Source organism: Ursus arctos, unplaced genomic scaffold (assembly GCF_023065955.2).
Source record: "Ursus arctos isolate Adak ecotype North America unplaced genomic scaffold, UrsArc2.0 scaffold_30, whole genome shotgun sequence".
Lineage (NCBI taxonomy): Eukaryota > Metazoa > Chordata > Mammalia > Carnivora > Ursidae > Ursus > Ursus arctos.
The window spans coordinates 31,246,044-31,260,582 of record NW_026622986.1 but is presented as its reverse complement, the minus strand read 5'-3'; the positions used below and the strand labels follow the sequence as shown (position 1 = coordinate 31,260,582).

General features: G+C 52.3%; 1 protein-coding gene across 6 annotated transcripts in view; it reads left to right on the top strand.

Annotated features, from left to right (window-relative positions):
- PFKFB3 (6-phosphofructo-2-kinase/fructose-2,6-biphosphatase 3) overlaps nt 1-14,539 on the top strand; it is a 75,692-nt gene that overhangs the window by 36,763 nt on the left and 24,390 nt on the right. For 2 of the 6 annotated variants that reach the window (XM_026478721.4, XM_026478719.4), the window contains exon 1: nt 11,863-12,331. The exons of 3 other annotated variants lie outside the window; for them this stretch is intronic. In XM_026478721.4, coding sequence (XP_026334506.1) covers nt 12,256-12,331 — 76 coding nt within the window. In that variant the 5' untranslated portion in view covers nt 11,863-12,255. Of the gene's footprint in view, nt 1-10,735; nt 12,332-14,539 lie in introns of those variants that run through there. One more of the 6 variants, XM_026478720.4, reaches the window with a different exon arrangement.

Below are 14,539 nucleotides of genomic sequence, written 5' to 3'. Positions count from 1 at the left end.
CTAAGTGAAGACATTCCATCTCCTCCTGTCTTTGGACGTCGGTGCTCCTGGTTCTTAGGCTTTCAGACTCAGACTGAATTACACTGGTTTTCCTGGTTCTCCAACTTGCAGGGGGCGTATCATGGGACTTCTTGGCCTCCAGAACCACATGAGCCAATTACTATAACATCTCTTCTCATACATACATACTTTCAACCTTAAAAAGAAAAATAACCAGGGGCGCCCAGGTGGCTCAGTTGGTTAAGTGACCATCTCTTGGTTTCGGCTCAGGTCGTGATCTCAGGATTGTGAGACTGAGCCCCATGATGGGCTCTGTGCTCAGTGTGGAGTCGGCCTGAGATTCTGTCTCCCCCTGCCCCTCCCCCTGCTTATGTGCTCGCTCTCTTTCTCTCTCTCTCTCTCAAATAAATAAATAAAATCTTTTTTAAAAAAACCAGTTTACCAGCGAAATGAGTTTATTTGGGAATAGCAGAGCAGTTGCAATTTGGGACATGCACACAGTGGTAAATCACAGGCAAACCTGGAGAACGGGAGGGGAGCATTCTTTTATGGAGAAGAGAGGGGAGTTGGAAGGGGTGGTTTTGACCAAAGCCGAATCGGTGGGAGGAAACGGGGAGTTTGAAGTGTAGTGGCTTCTCATTGGCTGGGCTGTTGCGGGACAAGGAGAAAAACCTTCCTTAGTCCCCTGGGGATCTTAAAGTCCACCTCTTCGCCGGGAATATAGAGTTGGCCCAGGTGGTGCGTGCTCACGAGCTCCCCCTTCTGGGCTTTCTGACTCCACTTGAAACGTTTCCGTTCCTTAATTTCCATCCACCCTCCATCGCTCCCTCCTCTCTCCCTCTCTCTCTCTCTTTCCTTCATCCCAGAGCCCTAACTAATACAGGAAGTAACGAAACCTCCCGAATATGTGGTTGATTTCACCGCATGGGAAGGAATGGACAAGGAGGAGGAACCGGGAGACCCTCCGTTTTCCTCCGCCGGTGCCAGCACCTGGTTTAGGGTTCAGAGAGAGGCAGGGTCTGTAGAAAGCTGAAGGCTGCGTTTGCACAGAGCTCTTGGCCACCAGATGTTGAGTGTACCTCGGGCCAGGTCTTCTGCTCTGCACTATGCATAACCCTCGGTTATAGGTGGGCATCGTCCCTGCTTTTTAGCGGTGCAAAGCCTGTGTAGCAGTGCGTGGTAAGCCCGCTCGGCCTGAAGTGATCTGTTCGAAGTCCCCAGACTCCGTCCCTCTGCCGGCCCCGCTCCCCTCCGGCGGGGAGCTCTGGGCCAACCATGGCTTCTCCAACGATCTCAAGTCTCTTGGATTTGCTTTTCCCTACTCTTCCCATCATCCTCTTCTCCTTGGTCTAGTTAACTACCCTGTTGTAACTTTAACAGGCTTCATAGCTTCATTTTTCAGGTAGATTTCTGTCTCTTATCTACTGTCATTGTTTTTCCCCCCTTTTTATTGAGTTAAAAATCACCTCAAACTATTTTATTTTTTTAATTTATTTTAATTTTATTTAAATTCAATTAATTAACATATACTGTAGTATTAGTTTCAGAGGTAGAGGTCAGTGATTCATCAGTTGCATGTAACACCCAGTGCTCATCACATCCGGTGCCCTCCTTAATACCCATCACCCAGTTACCCCATCCCCACCCCCCTCCCCTCCAGCAACCCTCAGTTTTTTTCCTATGATTTAAGAGTCTCTAAGGGTTTGTCTCCCTCTCTGGTTTCATCTTGTAAAACCAACCATGTTAAAGTGCACAATTGAATAGCATTTACACATTCACAGTGTTGAGCAACCATCCCGTCTGCCTCCAAAATATTGTCATCACTCCAAAAGGAAGCCCCATCCCAACGAAGCAGGCACTCCCCCTTCACCCCTGCCCCCAGGGGTGACAATTCTGCCTTCTGTCTGTACGGATTTACCAGTCCTAGAGGTTTTATGCTGGCGGACTCATACAGTACATGACTTCTTGTGTGTGGTTCCATTCACTCAGCGTAATCGTATTAGTCTGCTCTCGCCGCCGTAACAAGCTATCATGGCGGGGCTTAAACAACAGAAACGTATTTTCTCACAGTTCTGGACGCTGGAGGTCCAAGATGAGGTTTGGTTTTTCCTAAGGCCTCTCTCCTTGGCTTGTAGATGACTGCTGCCTGGCCGTGTCCCCAGATGGTCTTTCTTCTGTGTGCACACAAACCTGGAGTCTCTCTGTGTGTCCAAATTTCCTCTTCTTGCAGAGAAATTCGTCCAGTTGGAGTGGGGCCCACCCTAACCTCATTTAACTTAATGATTTCTTTAAAGACACTATGTCCAAATATAGTGACATTCTGAGGTGCTAGGGGTTGGGGTTCAACGTAGCGGTTTTGGGAGAACATAGCTCCAGTCCATCACAGTGATGTTTCAGGATGCATCCCTGTTTCAGGTTGCTTCAGTATATCCTCCCTTTTCATGGCTGAAGAGTATTCCATTGTGTGGTTGGACCACGTTTTGTTTATCCATCCGTCTGTGGATGGACACTTGGACTTCTGACTGTTGTGAATAATGCTGCTATGCCCACCGTCTCTTTACTCAAAGAGCCTCCTGGCACTGGGGGATGGATGGGAGAAGAGGGCCAGGTGGCATGTGTCATATTGTCCCCACCACTGGTGGTAAGTGGCTGGGTGCACATTCAGCGTCCAGCCTTCCATAGCAGGGTGGTGCAGGCGCCACCCCCCCCCCCCAGGCTGGCACACAGGTCTCTGGTGACAAGCTGTGTTGTTGGGAGCCTGCCATGGGACGGTGGAGGGCTGTCGGGCTGTTTGCATCTTTCACAGGCTCAATCACTGTCCAGCTGGTTACGCACTGTTCTGGCATCTCTGATCCTCGATGATGGATGACTGATGGCTGAGTAATAGTTTTCTTACTGATGAAGAAACAGCCTGAACTATCAAGAACGATAATGCCAGGGGTTGTCCAACTTACCCTCCTCGAACAGACCTTTGTACAGTTCATCCAGTGAAGCACTCTGAAAATCTTTCACCTTCTGCAAGTCACATAGTCTTTTTCTTAGCAAGCGAGTTTTCTCCTGTTTCCTTTTCACCTGTGACTGGGGAGAAAGTGTCATGAGGGTCATAGAAGACCCTTAGACAGGAGACATCTGGGGTCAGCCACGGTTTCTCTCTACCCAGACATGTTACATCCGTTGGTCTGGGTCTTACCACACTCCTGGATGTTTTCTTCAATCTCTCTTTGTTTTATATCTGCGTCTATAAAATATTGTCATTGGGAAACTACTCTGGCAGGAAACAAAGCCACGAGTGTTTCTGGGCATCTCTCTGTGCTGACAATGAAAAGAAGCAAGATGGAGGTGGCAGAGAGAAACCTGGCTGGCCCCTCAGCCGTGCCCTCTCGGGTGGCTGGCTCCGTGTGGGTCTGGTCCTCAGGTTTTTCTCTTTAGAGTTGGATGTTAGCAGTGTAAACAGAGAGAGTCAGGCTTTGGAAGACTGAGTCACAAACCATACTGGTAAGAGGATGGCATGTGAATATAGATTGCCCACTTGAGACATTTCCAAGTGCGGGTGGAACAGACCATTGAGGGCGGCTCCCCCGTGAGTTCTCTGTGAGAGAAGACAAATGGTAATTCTGCAAGAGGAGGTAAGTGGTAGTTCTTTCCGTGAGAGAAGGTGAGTGGTAATTAGAAGGCTGCTCTACATGGTGGAACAGAGACAGGAGAAAGTGGGTTCCTGTATTGGCTATTCTTAAAGAGCTAAGGCAGCCTGACATGTCTCAATGAATTATCCATTAATTTATTCTCACTGCAGATGATAACTTTTTTCATGATACGAGGGGCCCTTCCTGCCACATATAGCTCAGTTATGGGTTCCAACATCCAGCTCTTTTTCTGCCCCCCCCCCCCTTGTTTTTAAGTTTCCGTTTCAAGAGGATAAACACTATTTGGGGGAAGCGTAGAAGAGAAATTGAGAGCCAAGTTGTTTGAAACGCATCTCCATGCAGGGGCCTGTTTCTTGAGCTCTCATTCACCCCCTCTTCCTTATAAATCCAGACCAGAGATTCTGGACCTCATGATTATTTCAGGGTCCCAGGATCATTGCCTGCGTGTTATAACCCGTTCTTAACACAGCAACCAGAGGCCAGTCTTTAAACAAGGTTTCATTCGGTCAACCCATGAGAGCCTACGGTCGGGGCGCCTGCGTTCCAGGCACTCCGGATGGATACAACAGCGAGCATGAACGTAACCATGAATAGGGCCTCCCCGTTCTAGCAGGTCATCCGTTGTATTGCTCAGTATTCTTATCACCCTCCAGAGGCTTCCTAGCTTTCTCAGAAGAGCAACCAGCCTTCCTGATGGATCTGTAAGGTGCTGCTTGATGGGGAAGCTCCTCCTGCCTCACTCTGCAGCCCTCCCTGTGCCGCCCACCCTGGCTCTACCCCAAATCAGGATCCCACTCCAGAGCCTTGTTCCTGTTTCCTCTCCTTGGATGGCTCTTATCCGGATGTCTGGAAGGGAGATGGAAGACGGCTGACACATGGAATGTAAAAGAATGCAGTGTGTTATAACATGTGGAGGTGACAATATTTTGGATTTATGACGTTAACTAAAATCTATTACTGATGCTAGTTGCACCTGTTTCTTTTTACTACTGGAAAATCTTAAGCTAGGATTGCAGCTCCCACGGGATGGTACTGCCTTAGAGTTCATGGTGATGTCAGGGTATTGACCTGGGTGAGCAGCCGTTCTGTAAAAATGTATCATTGACAATAGAAATTTGAGATTTATCTAATAATTTGAATAATGTTGGAGATGTAGGAGTATTTCTTCTTTCCTTCTTTCCCTTAACTAGTAACTTAGGACATTCTAAGACCTTTGGGAAATACACTAAAAGCCTCAAGGCCTCCTTTACCTCTTTTTTCTTTTTTAATGCTGATGCAGTTTCCTTTCACAAAACTATTCTTTCTTTTTTTTTATTTAAATTCAGTTAATTGACATATCGTGTATTATTAGTTTCAGAGGTAGAGTTCAGGGATTCATCAGTTGCACAGAACACCCGGTGCTCATTCCATCCCGTGCCCTCCTTCATGCCCATCCCCCAGTTACCCCATCCCCCAACCCACCTAACTTCCAGGAACCCCGTTTGTTTCCTAGATTTAAGAGTCTCCTGTGGTTTGTCTCCCTCTGTTTTCCTCTTATTTTACTTTTCCCCTCCCTTCCCCTATGATCCTCTGTTTTGTTTCTTGAATTCCACATATAAGTGAAATCATATGATAATTGTCTTTCTCTGGATGACTTATTTCACTTAGCATGATACCCTCTAATTCCACCCCTGTCGTGACAAGTGGCCAGATTTCCTTTTTTGATGGTTGCATAATAGTCCATTGTGTTCTCTATATGCCATATCTTCTTTTTCCATCATGTGTCGATGGGCATCTCAGCTCTTTCCATATTTTGGCTACTGTGGGCATGGCGGCTATAAACACTGCGGTCTTTACTCTCCTGGGGTAGCGACCATGCACCTTTCCTATGTCGGTCGTAAGGTGGAGGCTCTCCAGGTGTGCCTGGGGAATACAAAGGCGTGTGAATCTCTGCGGGGCTGGCTTTGTTTTCAGATGTTAAGCGGTACCTTCCATTGTAGGGTCATGTGAAAAGTTTTTAGGTATGACTCCTCACAGTAGTTTCTGAACATGATTCTTCATCTTATTTCCATACTGTAGCCAAATTCTAAGTCATTTTGAGACCGTCGTCAAAACCACTGGGACTCAAGATTTTGTCGTTGGCGTTGTTTTTGGGAAGGAACTTGCCTACCTCGCTTGATTGAAATGGGAGAGAATGAGAGACTACCAGGCTCGTGGAAGATCGTGTTTTTTATTCCTTGGCTTATGAGCTATGCGATCACAGGCAAGGAGTTGAATATGTCTGAGCCTCAGTTTCGTTTACTGTAAGGAACAAAGGGAGGAGTCAGTGAGTGAGTGTTTGTTTGCGCGCGCACTGGGGGGACACTGTGAGATTCCAAAGTGAATCCGTAATTCTGGCAAGGACCACATCTTACTCGGCCTTACCCTCCTGGTGCGGTGGCTCTCGGTGACTACTTGCTGGATGTAGGAGGGAACGAGAGGTGTTGACTTTGTTCCCATGTGTCCTCTCGGACTCAGAGGAAAACTGAAGAACCATGAGATGAATATGAAATCGCCAACGGATCTGCCCCCATTCTGTGCAAACGTTTCTTACTGTCCCCAGCGGACCTCCCCACAGCCTGCATTTACCTACCACCTCTCTCTTCGTTCCCTGTTTTTATTCTCAGACATGGGCATTTCCCCCTCCGGTCTTAAGTTACAAGCTCTTGGGCGTGGGAGCTTTTTGTTTGTAATACTCAGCATGAGTCTGGGCACACAACACCGTGATGACAGCTGTTTGCCCACCCTCTTCTCTTTCCTGGCGGGACCCAGGATCCTTGAGATCTCAGCACAGTTTGCTCCTCGCGGCCGCTGACGCACAGTCGCAGCTGTGAGTACCTAACAAACGCTAGACACCAGAAAATGGGCAGTGAGCTTCTCAAGTAGTCCCCCATCCTCATGCTCCTTTCCCCTCAGGGAAAGACAGGATCAGCGAGGACCTCCTGGAGCCCTCAGCTGAACTCTGCATGACTGTCTTCCCTTATTTTGTTTTAGGCATGCACATGGGGGACAAACCACAGACCCACTGGTATTCTCCCAAAGATCTATGCAAAGCCCAGAAATAGAATCATTTCCCCCTAAATTAAAACACAGCTTGAGCTTTGATTCCGTTTTTCCACAGGTACAGGATTCATGCAAACTCTGTTTGTGTATGTGTGTCATTTGCAAGAAGCAAAGAAGTTGGGAACATATGCAAATCAGCACAGCGTTCTTGACTACGTCTCTGCTGGTGCCCTTCTCCCTCAGTCCCTGTATCCACACAATCTGTGTCTTCTTTGTTTTTTGCAGAATTTGAGAAAACTGAACTCTCACTGATTTTAAATATTTTAACTTAAAACTTATTATTTTGAAACACAAGAAGTTACAAAATAGTTCATAGAGTCCCGTGGACCCTTCACCCAGCTTCCCCTGTTGGTGACACCTTACTGTCAAATATCAAAACCAGGAAATTAACATTGGTATGATCGTATGAACTAGACTGTAGGACATCTGGTTTTTAAAAAGCACAGATATTTTGAAGCGACAAAATAATTCTTCTAAAACACAAATAATTCGCGTCTTGGTATTGAGTGGGGAGGTCGACAAGGAGTGTGAGGTACTCTGAGAGCAGTAGCCAGGCTTGCTGCTGGGTAAGAAACACCAACGGGCAGTTTTAAGAGCCTGGCCCCAAGCTCAGGGGCATGCCCTAAGGAAAGGAAAGGTCTGGAGAAAGTGGAGAAACATAGCCCGGGCGGAGGGAGGTGGAAACTTGCTGTAGGATTCAGTGGGACTTGGGCTGTGCACTTTGTGTCTGTTAAACCAGAGCCCGATTGTGGCCACGGAGGAATGTTGTCCCAGCCTCACAATGGGACACGTCAGTAAGTCCACTTGATTGGAGACAAGCGTATGACACTGGCAGAAACAGAGCGAGCGTTTTTTTAAATAGACTTTAGTTTTTGGAGTAGTCTTAGGTTTGCAGCGAAGCTGAGAGGAGCGTGTCGCGCTGCCCCACACGTGCACAGCCTCCCGCACCGTCACCATCCCTCACCAGAGGGTTTTGACCAAGGGTGAGCCTGTGCTGACACGTCATCATCTCCTAGTTTACCTCGGGGCTCACTCCTGGCATTGTGCATTCTAGGAGTTTGGAGAAATGCGTAATGACGTGTATCCACCATTACAGTAGCCGACAGAGTAGTGTCACTGCCCTGCATGACCCCGTGTTTCTCCTGTTAACTCTTTCTTCCCCCCAACCGTCGCAAACCATCGATCATTTTACTGTCTCCGTAGCTGCGCCTTTTCCAGCCTGTCGTGGAATCCTACAGTGTGGCGCCTTTTCAGACTGGCTTCTGTCCCTTCATGATACGCACAGAGGTCTCCATGTCTTTTCATGGCTCGATGGCTCATTTCTTTTTAGTGCTGAATGATGTCCCGTTGTCTGGGTGGACTGCCGTTTATTCATCCATTCACCTCCCGGAGCACATCTTCGCTGCTTCCACTTTTTGGTGATTATGAACGGAGCTGCCGTAAACCTCCCTGTGCAGGTTTTGACTTGGGTTTTCAACCCAGCGAGGTGGCATCGTGCGGGCATCCGTGTGTGTGTGTGTTGCCACTCATATACGAGGGACAAACATTAAAAAAAAAAATCACCGTCTCTCTTGTGTTTGGATGGATGGTGAGGTAAGGGTTTATCTCAGTCTTTTATTTGGTGTCTCACTTCACTGTCTCAGACATGGGATTGTTAAAGGAGCAAATGACGACACTTTGTGTCTAATTAACCACTTCTGATGCCTCCCAGCCTGCCGCGGCTTGTTCTCTCCTTCTCTCGCTGGGGAGGAGGTGGGTATGGCATGGTTTAAAGGTTGCAATCTGGCTAGCTGGCACAAGATCTTGGAAGTGGGGTTCGCTTTTTGCTGTTGTTTCTTCTCATAGGGGAGCAGGTGTAAGGGTTAGATGACGTTGGCCAACAGAGGGAAGAGTGTGTCATGGAGAAAACCATTTCCACCATCTTTCTCTGGGTCTCCACCTTGCTAAAGAATTCTCTATAAGCACCTGCACCAGGCAGGATTGTGCAAGAAGGTCTTTCTCTGCTCTTTTGTGTCCAACAGCTCAGCTGCTCTGGGTGAGAAGGTCTGAGGCACAGTGCGGTCTTCCCCTTGACCAGACTCTACTCAGCACCCTGGGGTTAAACTGCCCATCACGAGTCCCTGAGGAACTAGCAGATGCCTGTGTCAAGTCCAGGAAAAGAGTTAATAACTGGCAGTCTTGACCTTTGACCTAGTTCCTTAACCCCTCTCATCTCTAAACTTCCCCTTCCTCAATTAAAACAAAGGGCTGACTCATCTGGAAGGTTCCATCTAGCCTTATTTGTGCCCCGACCATGGAATCTCCCCTACTTGGAGCTGTCCTGTCTGTCAAATATTACTGAGATGTTTATACCCTCCACAGCCTTTTCTGAAGGACTGCATGTCTAATCACCAGAATGATGACAGGAGTTGGTAGAAGATGGAGCCATTAGGAGAACTAGGGAAAGAGTTAGGAGGATGTCTAAATCAGTAAATTCTGAACAGTACATTCTTGGAATTCAGTTGCAGGGGGGTTGTTTATAAACGGTTTTGCAGTGAAGCAATTTTATCCTCATAAGGACGCTACCCTAATGCACTGGAGGGTTGCAAATGCCACACCCATTCTAGCTGTCCCCTTGCTTTATTCTCAAGCGTGAATTCCTCCTTGAACCCCACCTAGTCCCACATTGTTTTCACTTAGACATCAGAAGCTAGGAGGGTTAAGTGAACTTCTGTTTGCCTGTCCCCCTATCAGGTGCAAGAGGTGATGAGGAAGAATTGTGTCTTTGCTCTGTAGCCATGGACACCCAAGCCCAAGGCATTGTTGACACACAGGCAGGGAAAGCAAGGGGTCTAGTGGCCAGAGGAAGTTCAAGTGCCTGGTGCCCTCAGGACTGGACCCTGCCAGACACATTATCTAGGTCAGGACATTAAAGATGTGCCTCTGCGAGCGAGGACCCCACTCTCCCTGAGCTGAAACCCACAGCTGTTTGCAAGCTTAGAGGTTGGAAGAGTGCCACCTTGTCCCTGTGACCTGTCTGTGTGTGCAAAAAATCTGATGGGAAAGTAGCAGCCACACCGATTCTTCCCGGAGAGGCAAGTGTACAAGCATGGAGGGGTGCAGCTACTCTCACGAGCACAGCAGGCCCCCTCCCTGACCCCAGCGAACCCCAGCCAGCCACTTTCCTGAGGGCTCCAGCGCTCGCTTGCGTCTGTTTTTCTCTTTGGATCAGCCCACTCTTGTTTCAAGAGTGGAGTGGGACTCTCCCTGGGGCGTTATAGGGTGTCATCCCTGGCATTTGCTCCCACTGCAGAAAAACAAGTCCAATGCAATGCACTCGGGTTTCTGAACAGCTGCCCGAGCGCCGAAACCAGACAGTCAGCAAAGCTGTCAGAAGGAGAGCAGGGACTCCGGGGAGGGCCGCGGCGGGGGGAGGGGGGCGGTGCCCGGCGCGCAGTCGGGACGCGGGGGGTAGGGGTTCGGTCGGGGGTACCCGCGCTGCGGGCTACGTGGGGGCGCTCGCGGCCCCTGGGCCCTCTGGGGTGCGGAGAAGTGGGGGAGGCCCTGGCTGGGCGGGGGTGTCCAGAGTGGGGGTCGGGGACACCCGCGCGGTGGGCGACGCTCGGCACTCCCGGCCCCTGGGCGGGCTGGGGTGCAGGGAAGGGAGGGAGGCCCGGGAGGGAGGCCCAGGAGGGGCGGGGCGGGAGCAGCTGTGCCTGCCGCCAGGGAGCGGGCGCGGTCCAGCGGAGCCATGCGGGACGTGAGCGACGTGTGGCAGGCTCTGCGCAGACTGTTCTATTGCAGTGCGGATTTCAGGGGGCGCCGCCTTCTTCCTTCCAATCACAGCGCAATCTCAGAGTGAGGTATGCACTTCTGCAAGGCCCGGCACCGCTTCTGTGCTGATGCACGGGCGTGCTAAAGTCACATGCATGCAAGACCACTCTGCGGGCGGCAGTCCCCGCCAGAAGCACCCCGGATCTTCACAGGGTGGGCACTGGTCTGACCACACGACTGCCCCACGTCTCTAGCTGATGCAAAAACTCCAAGGACTGTGGAGGCAGGAAACACACATACCCCCCCCCCCCCAATGGCGAGGAAGAGATGGGAGCTGTGCCGGATAAATGTCATGAATTTTAGGGGTTTGCCTAATTAAGGTGCCACCTCCCAGTAGTTTTCCCGGGGCTTATAGTCAGGTAATGAATTGCAGGTTGGAATAGGCTCTAGTTTTACTTACTCTTCTACTCAGATTAAGGTATATTGAAAATATTGTAAATAGTGACAGCAAAGACCAAGGTGACTCGGTCCATTTCGGTCCGGCCTCCGGGGCTTTCCTGTCCCCTTCTGGTGCCCCGCCCTTTGGGCCTCTCAGCAGCGAGGCCAGGAGTGGGGGGAAGGGGGAAGACCAGGTTCCAGGTCTCAGGGCCGGGTGTTAGGGGAGCAATGTTCACAAGTCAAGGTTTCTAAGGGCTTTAGAAAAGTGGGCGCGGTGAGGAAGAAGGACCAGGGAAGCCCCCTCCCCACGAGGGGCAGGGGTCGTGGTGGGTGAGACTCACAGGTATTATCAGGGAGCAGCTTTGGTAAGGAGTGACCTAGAGACCTATGCCACACAGGCGCTCTCGTAATCCCCCTTCTGGCTTCTTTCTAAGGTAGCAGAGGTCCCCACCCCCGAGTCCCCCAACCTCTCTTCAACCTGTAGCCCTAAGCCCGGGTCTTCAACTTGACTGTGCCTAACCTGGATCGCGTGTTAAGAATATAGATTGTTAGGGTCTTACTCCCAGAGAGGCCGAATCAGTAGGATGCATTTTAACCAGCCTCCAAGGTGATTAAGCTGCGGGGGTCCACGCACCACACTGGACGGCTCCGCTTCTTTCTTCCCAGCACCGCTGAGGTGATTATTCTGGGAAGCTGTGCCAGTCATCTTTAGGGGACGTAGGAGGAAGTTCAGAGAGTGAGACTTTTCAGCCAGAGCTGAGTTTAGGGCGTCATCAGAGGGATGGCAGGAGCAGGGCGCGCTGCTGCGGCCGACCTGCAGGGGGCGCCAGCAGGCCGCCTCCTGCGCCCCCGCCCCCCCACGTGAAAGAGGGCTGGATCCCGAAGAATGCGTCCCCGCCCCGAGGCTGACGTCTGCGTAGCTGCCGGTCCCGACTCTTAAAAGCCCGAGCGCCGCGCGAAGCATCCTAGCAGAGCTGGAGAGGCGACGAGCGGGAGGGGAGGGCGTCGGACTCGAGCTGGCACACGGGGACCGCGGCTGTCACTGCGCTCCGAGCATCCCGGTGGTTTCTCGAGTAGACGAGCTCGGCCCTGCGGCAGCTGCGGGTGCAGCCCTAGCTCCCTGCCCTCTTGCCGGCTCGTGAAGCCTCACGCCCCGGGCGAGCGTTCGTGATTTAGCACAAAGCACGTTTCCAAAAAGCAGCGCACGGGAGAGCTCCCGCGCCGCGCTCCCGCGCACGCACCCCCCTTCCCCTTTGTTTCGGGGGTCGACAGGCTGCTCTCCTCCCCAAGTCTGAATTCTTCGCGGGGGGCGGAGGGCCGCCGAGTCTAGGCTGTGAAGATGCCCTTGGAGCTGACTCAGAGCCGAGTGCAGAAGATCTGGATCCCGGTCGACCACCGCCCCTCGCTGCCCAGATGTGAGTGCAGATTCGCGCGGGGGCCGGGCTGCAGGGGAGCGGCGCGCCGCGTGGAGAGCCAGGCCATTGTGTGGCGGGCGCTGGCGGGGCGCTGTAGTGCCGGCTCCGCTCCTCCAGTGCGCTCGTGCCGGGCGCCGCCCTCCTCGGCGGTCCCTGCGGGCCGGGGCCGGGCGCTTCCCGCTCCTCCCCGCGGGCGGGCGGGTCCCGTCGCTCCGGCCGCGGGGCGGGGACGGCGCGGGCTGGGGCGAGGGCGCTGCGCCTCCCCCGGCCGGCGTCGGGGGCGCTGTGGCCCGGCCCGCCGCCCCACGGTGCTCCGCTCGGCTCGCGGCCGGAGCGCAGAGGCACTCGGAAACTCCGAGCGCGCCCCGGCCTCCGCTCCGGAGCGCCGGGGGCGGGACGCGCAGAACCGGGCGGGAAGCCTTTGCTGCGGGGACGCTGGGCCGGGGACTCCCGCGTGTCCCCCAGCCGGAGCCGCTCTCCCGGGCGCCTGCCGGGCCGAGTCTGGCCGAGGGACTCGGCGGGTCCTTCCCTACCTTTTCTCTGCCTTCGCTACCTCCCCTGCTCTCTGCCTTTCTCCCTCTCTCCTCTCCACCTCTGTTTCCGTCGTGTCTTTCTCCTGCTTTCCATACTTCTGTCCCTTCTCTATATTTGTCTCCTGTTTCTTCTGCGTAATTTTTATCTCCCCTTCTCTTTATGTTTATATCTACTCCCTCTCTACTTCCCTATCTCCTCGCTCTCTCCTTTTTTCTTAAGTATATTTTCTTTCTCCTTTCCCTCCCTCTCCCGGCTTGCACCTCCCGTTCCTGTGCTGGGGCGAGAAGAGAGCCACCTGGAACCAGGCCTGTGCTCCAGGGTTTGGGGAGGGTCCGTGGGTCAGTGACCGCATAGTTGGAAGCATTTTGTGCGCGCTGCGCGTACACACATACACACACACACACACACACACACACACAATCCACCGTGCTTGGAATTTGTTGGCAGTTCACCTTCCTGCCCTGTCATCGGCCATAAATGCTTTGGAAAGGTTTACCTTTTACCTTGGGCTCTGTCCCTAAGCTGCGGAGAGAGGCACCTATTGAAAGGGTGGTCCCAGTGGTTTGAAGGCATCACCTGCTCTCCAGGTAACCCACCCAGGAGTCTACCAGGTAGAGGGTGGATAGGGTCAGCCCAGCCCTGCGTGTTCTACTTCAGGCGGGGTCAGGTTACCTGAGAGATAAACGTGGGATCCTGTGTCCAAATCCTCAAAGTGGCTTCTAGGCAGTGAGGGCTCCTGAGTGCCAGGGTGCCTGCTGCCACATTTCTCAGGGGATGGTCACTGAAGCCATGGTGACATCTTGCCACCTCAGGCTTTGCCCAGGTCTGAATCACCAACCCCCCCCCCCCCCCCCCCCCCCCCCCCCGCCTCAGATAGGAGGCAGGGAAAGCTGGCTCTGGGGTGCTCCTAGGTCATCCTGGTGATGGGGACCAGGCAAGGTGCTCCCAACACTGGGGGCCAGTCCTCCATCAGCTTATCCCCTCTGCCAGACCTGGGGTTCTCGGGGCCACAGAAGCCTTAAGAACTGGTTTCTTTGCGAGGTAGCCAAGGATAGGGGCTTTGCAGGTCTGTTTCTTGCTCCCAGCCCTTGTGGATACACTCTTAAATAGCTTTCTACGCTGGGGCTGACCACAGTAGTCCCCGATTGGTAGTGGGGGATGCAGTGCCCTAAATCGTGAGGGAGATGTGGCCGTGGCAGAACACAGAAGCAACCCCACCCTTTTTGACTTTTGAATAAAACCAGTATTTCTGGAGCACTTTGTAAACTGTAATTGGTCATACAAATACAGGTTGGTTCTCTGTATGTACATACGTGTGTTTGTAGGTAAGTGTGCGCACATGTGCACACATTCAGTAGTTCCCCGAGGTTCATGGTGGAGGCGTGAGGTTCCGTGTGGGGGCGCTGAGATTGGCTGGCATTCGCTCAGTCGTGTGCATCGGAGAGACACAAGTGTGCAGCTATGCCTCCTTGCTCCGGGCTTCAGAGACCCATCCATTAGACGCTATCAGTCTGCACGTCTCACACGCAGATGAGAGATTGCCTAAAATCCCTGTGAGAACCATTAGAGCTTGGTGTGTGCCTGGGGTGGGGGGGGGTGCTAAAGCCGAGGGATTAAATCTCTTGTCCCCGCCCACTCCTGGCATCCCTGTATGTGGTTCTGGGGTGTAGTCTC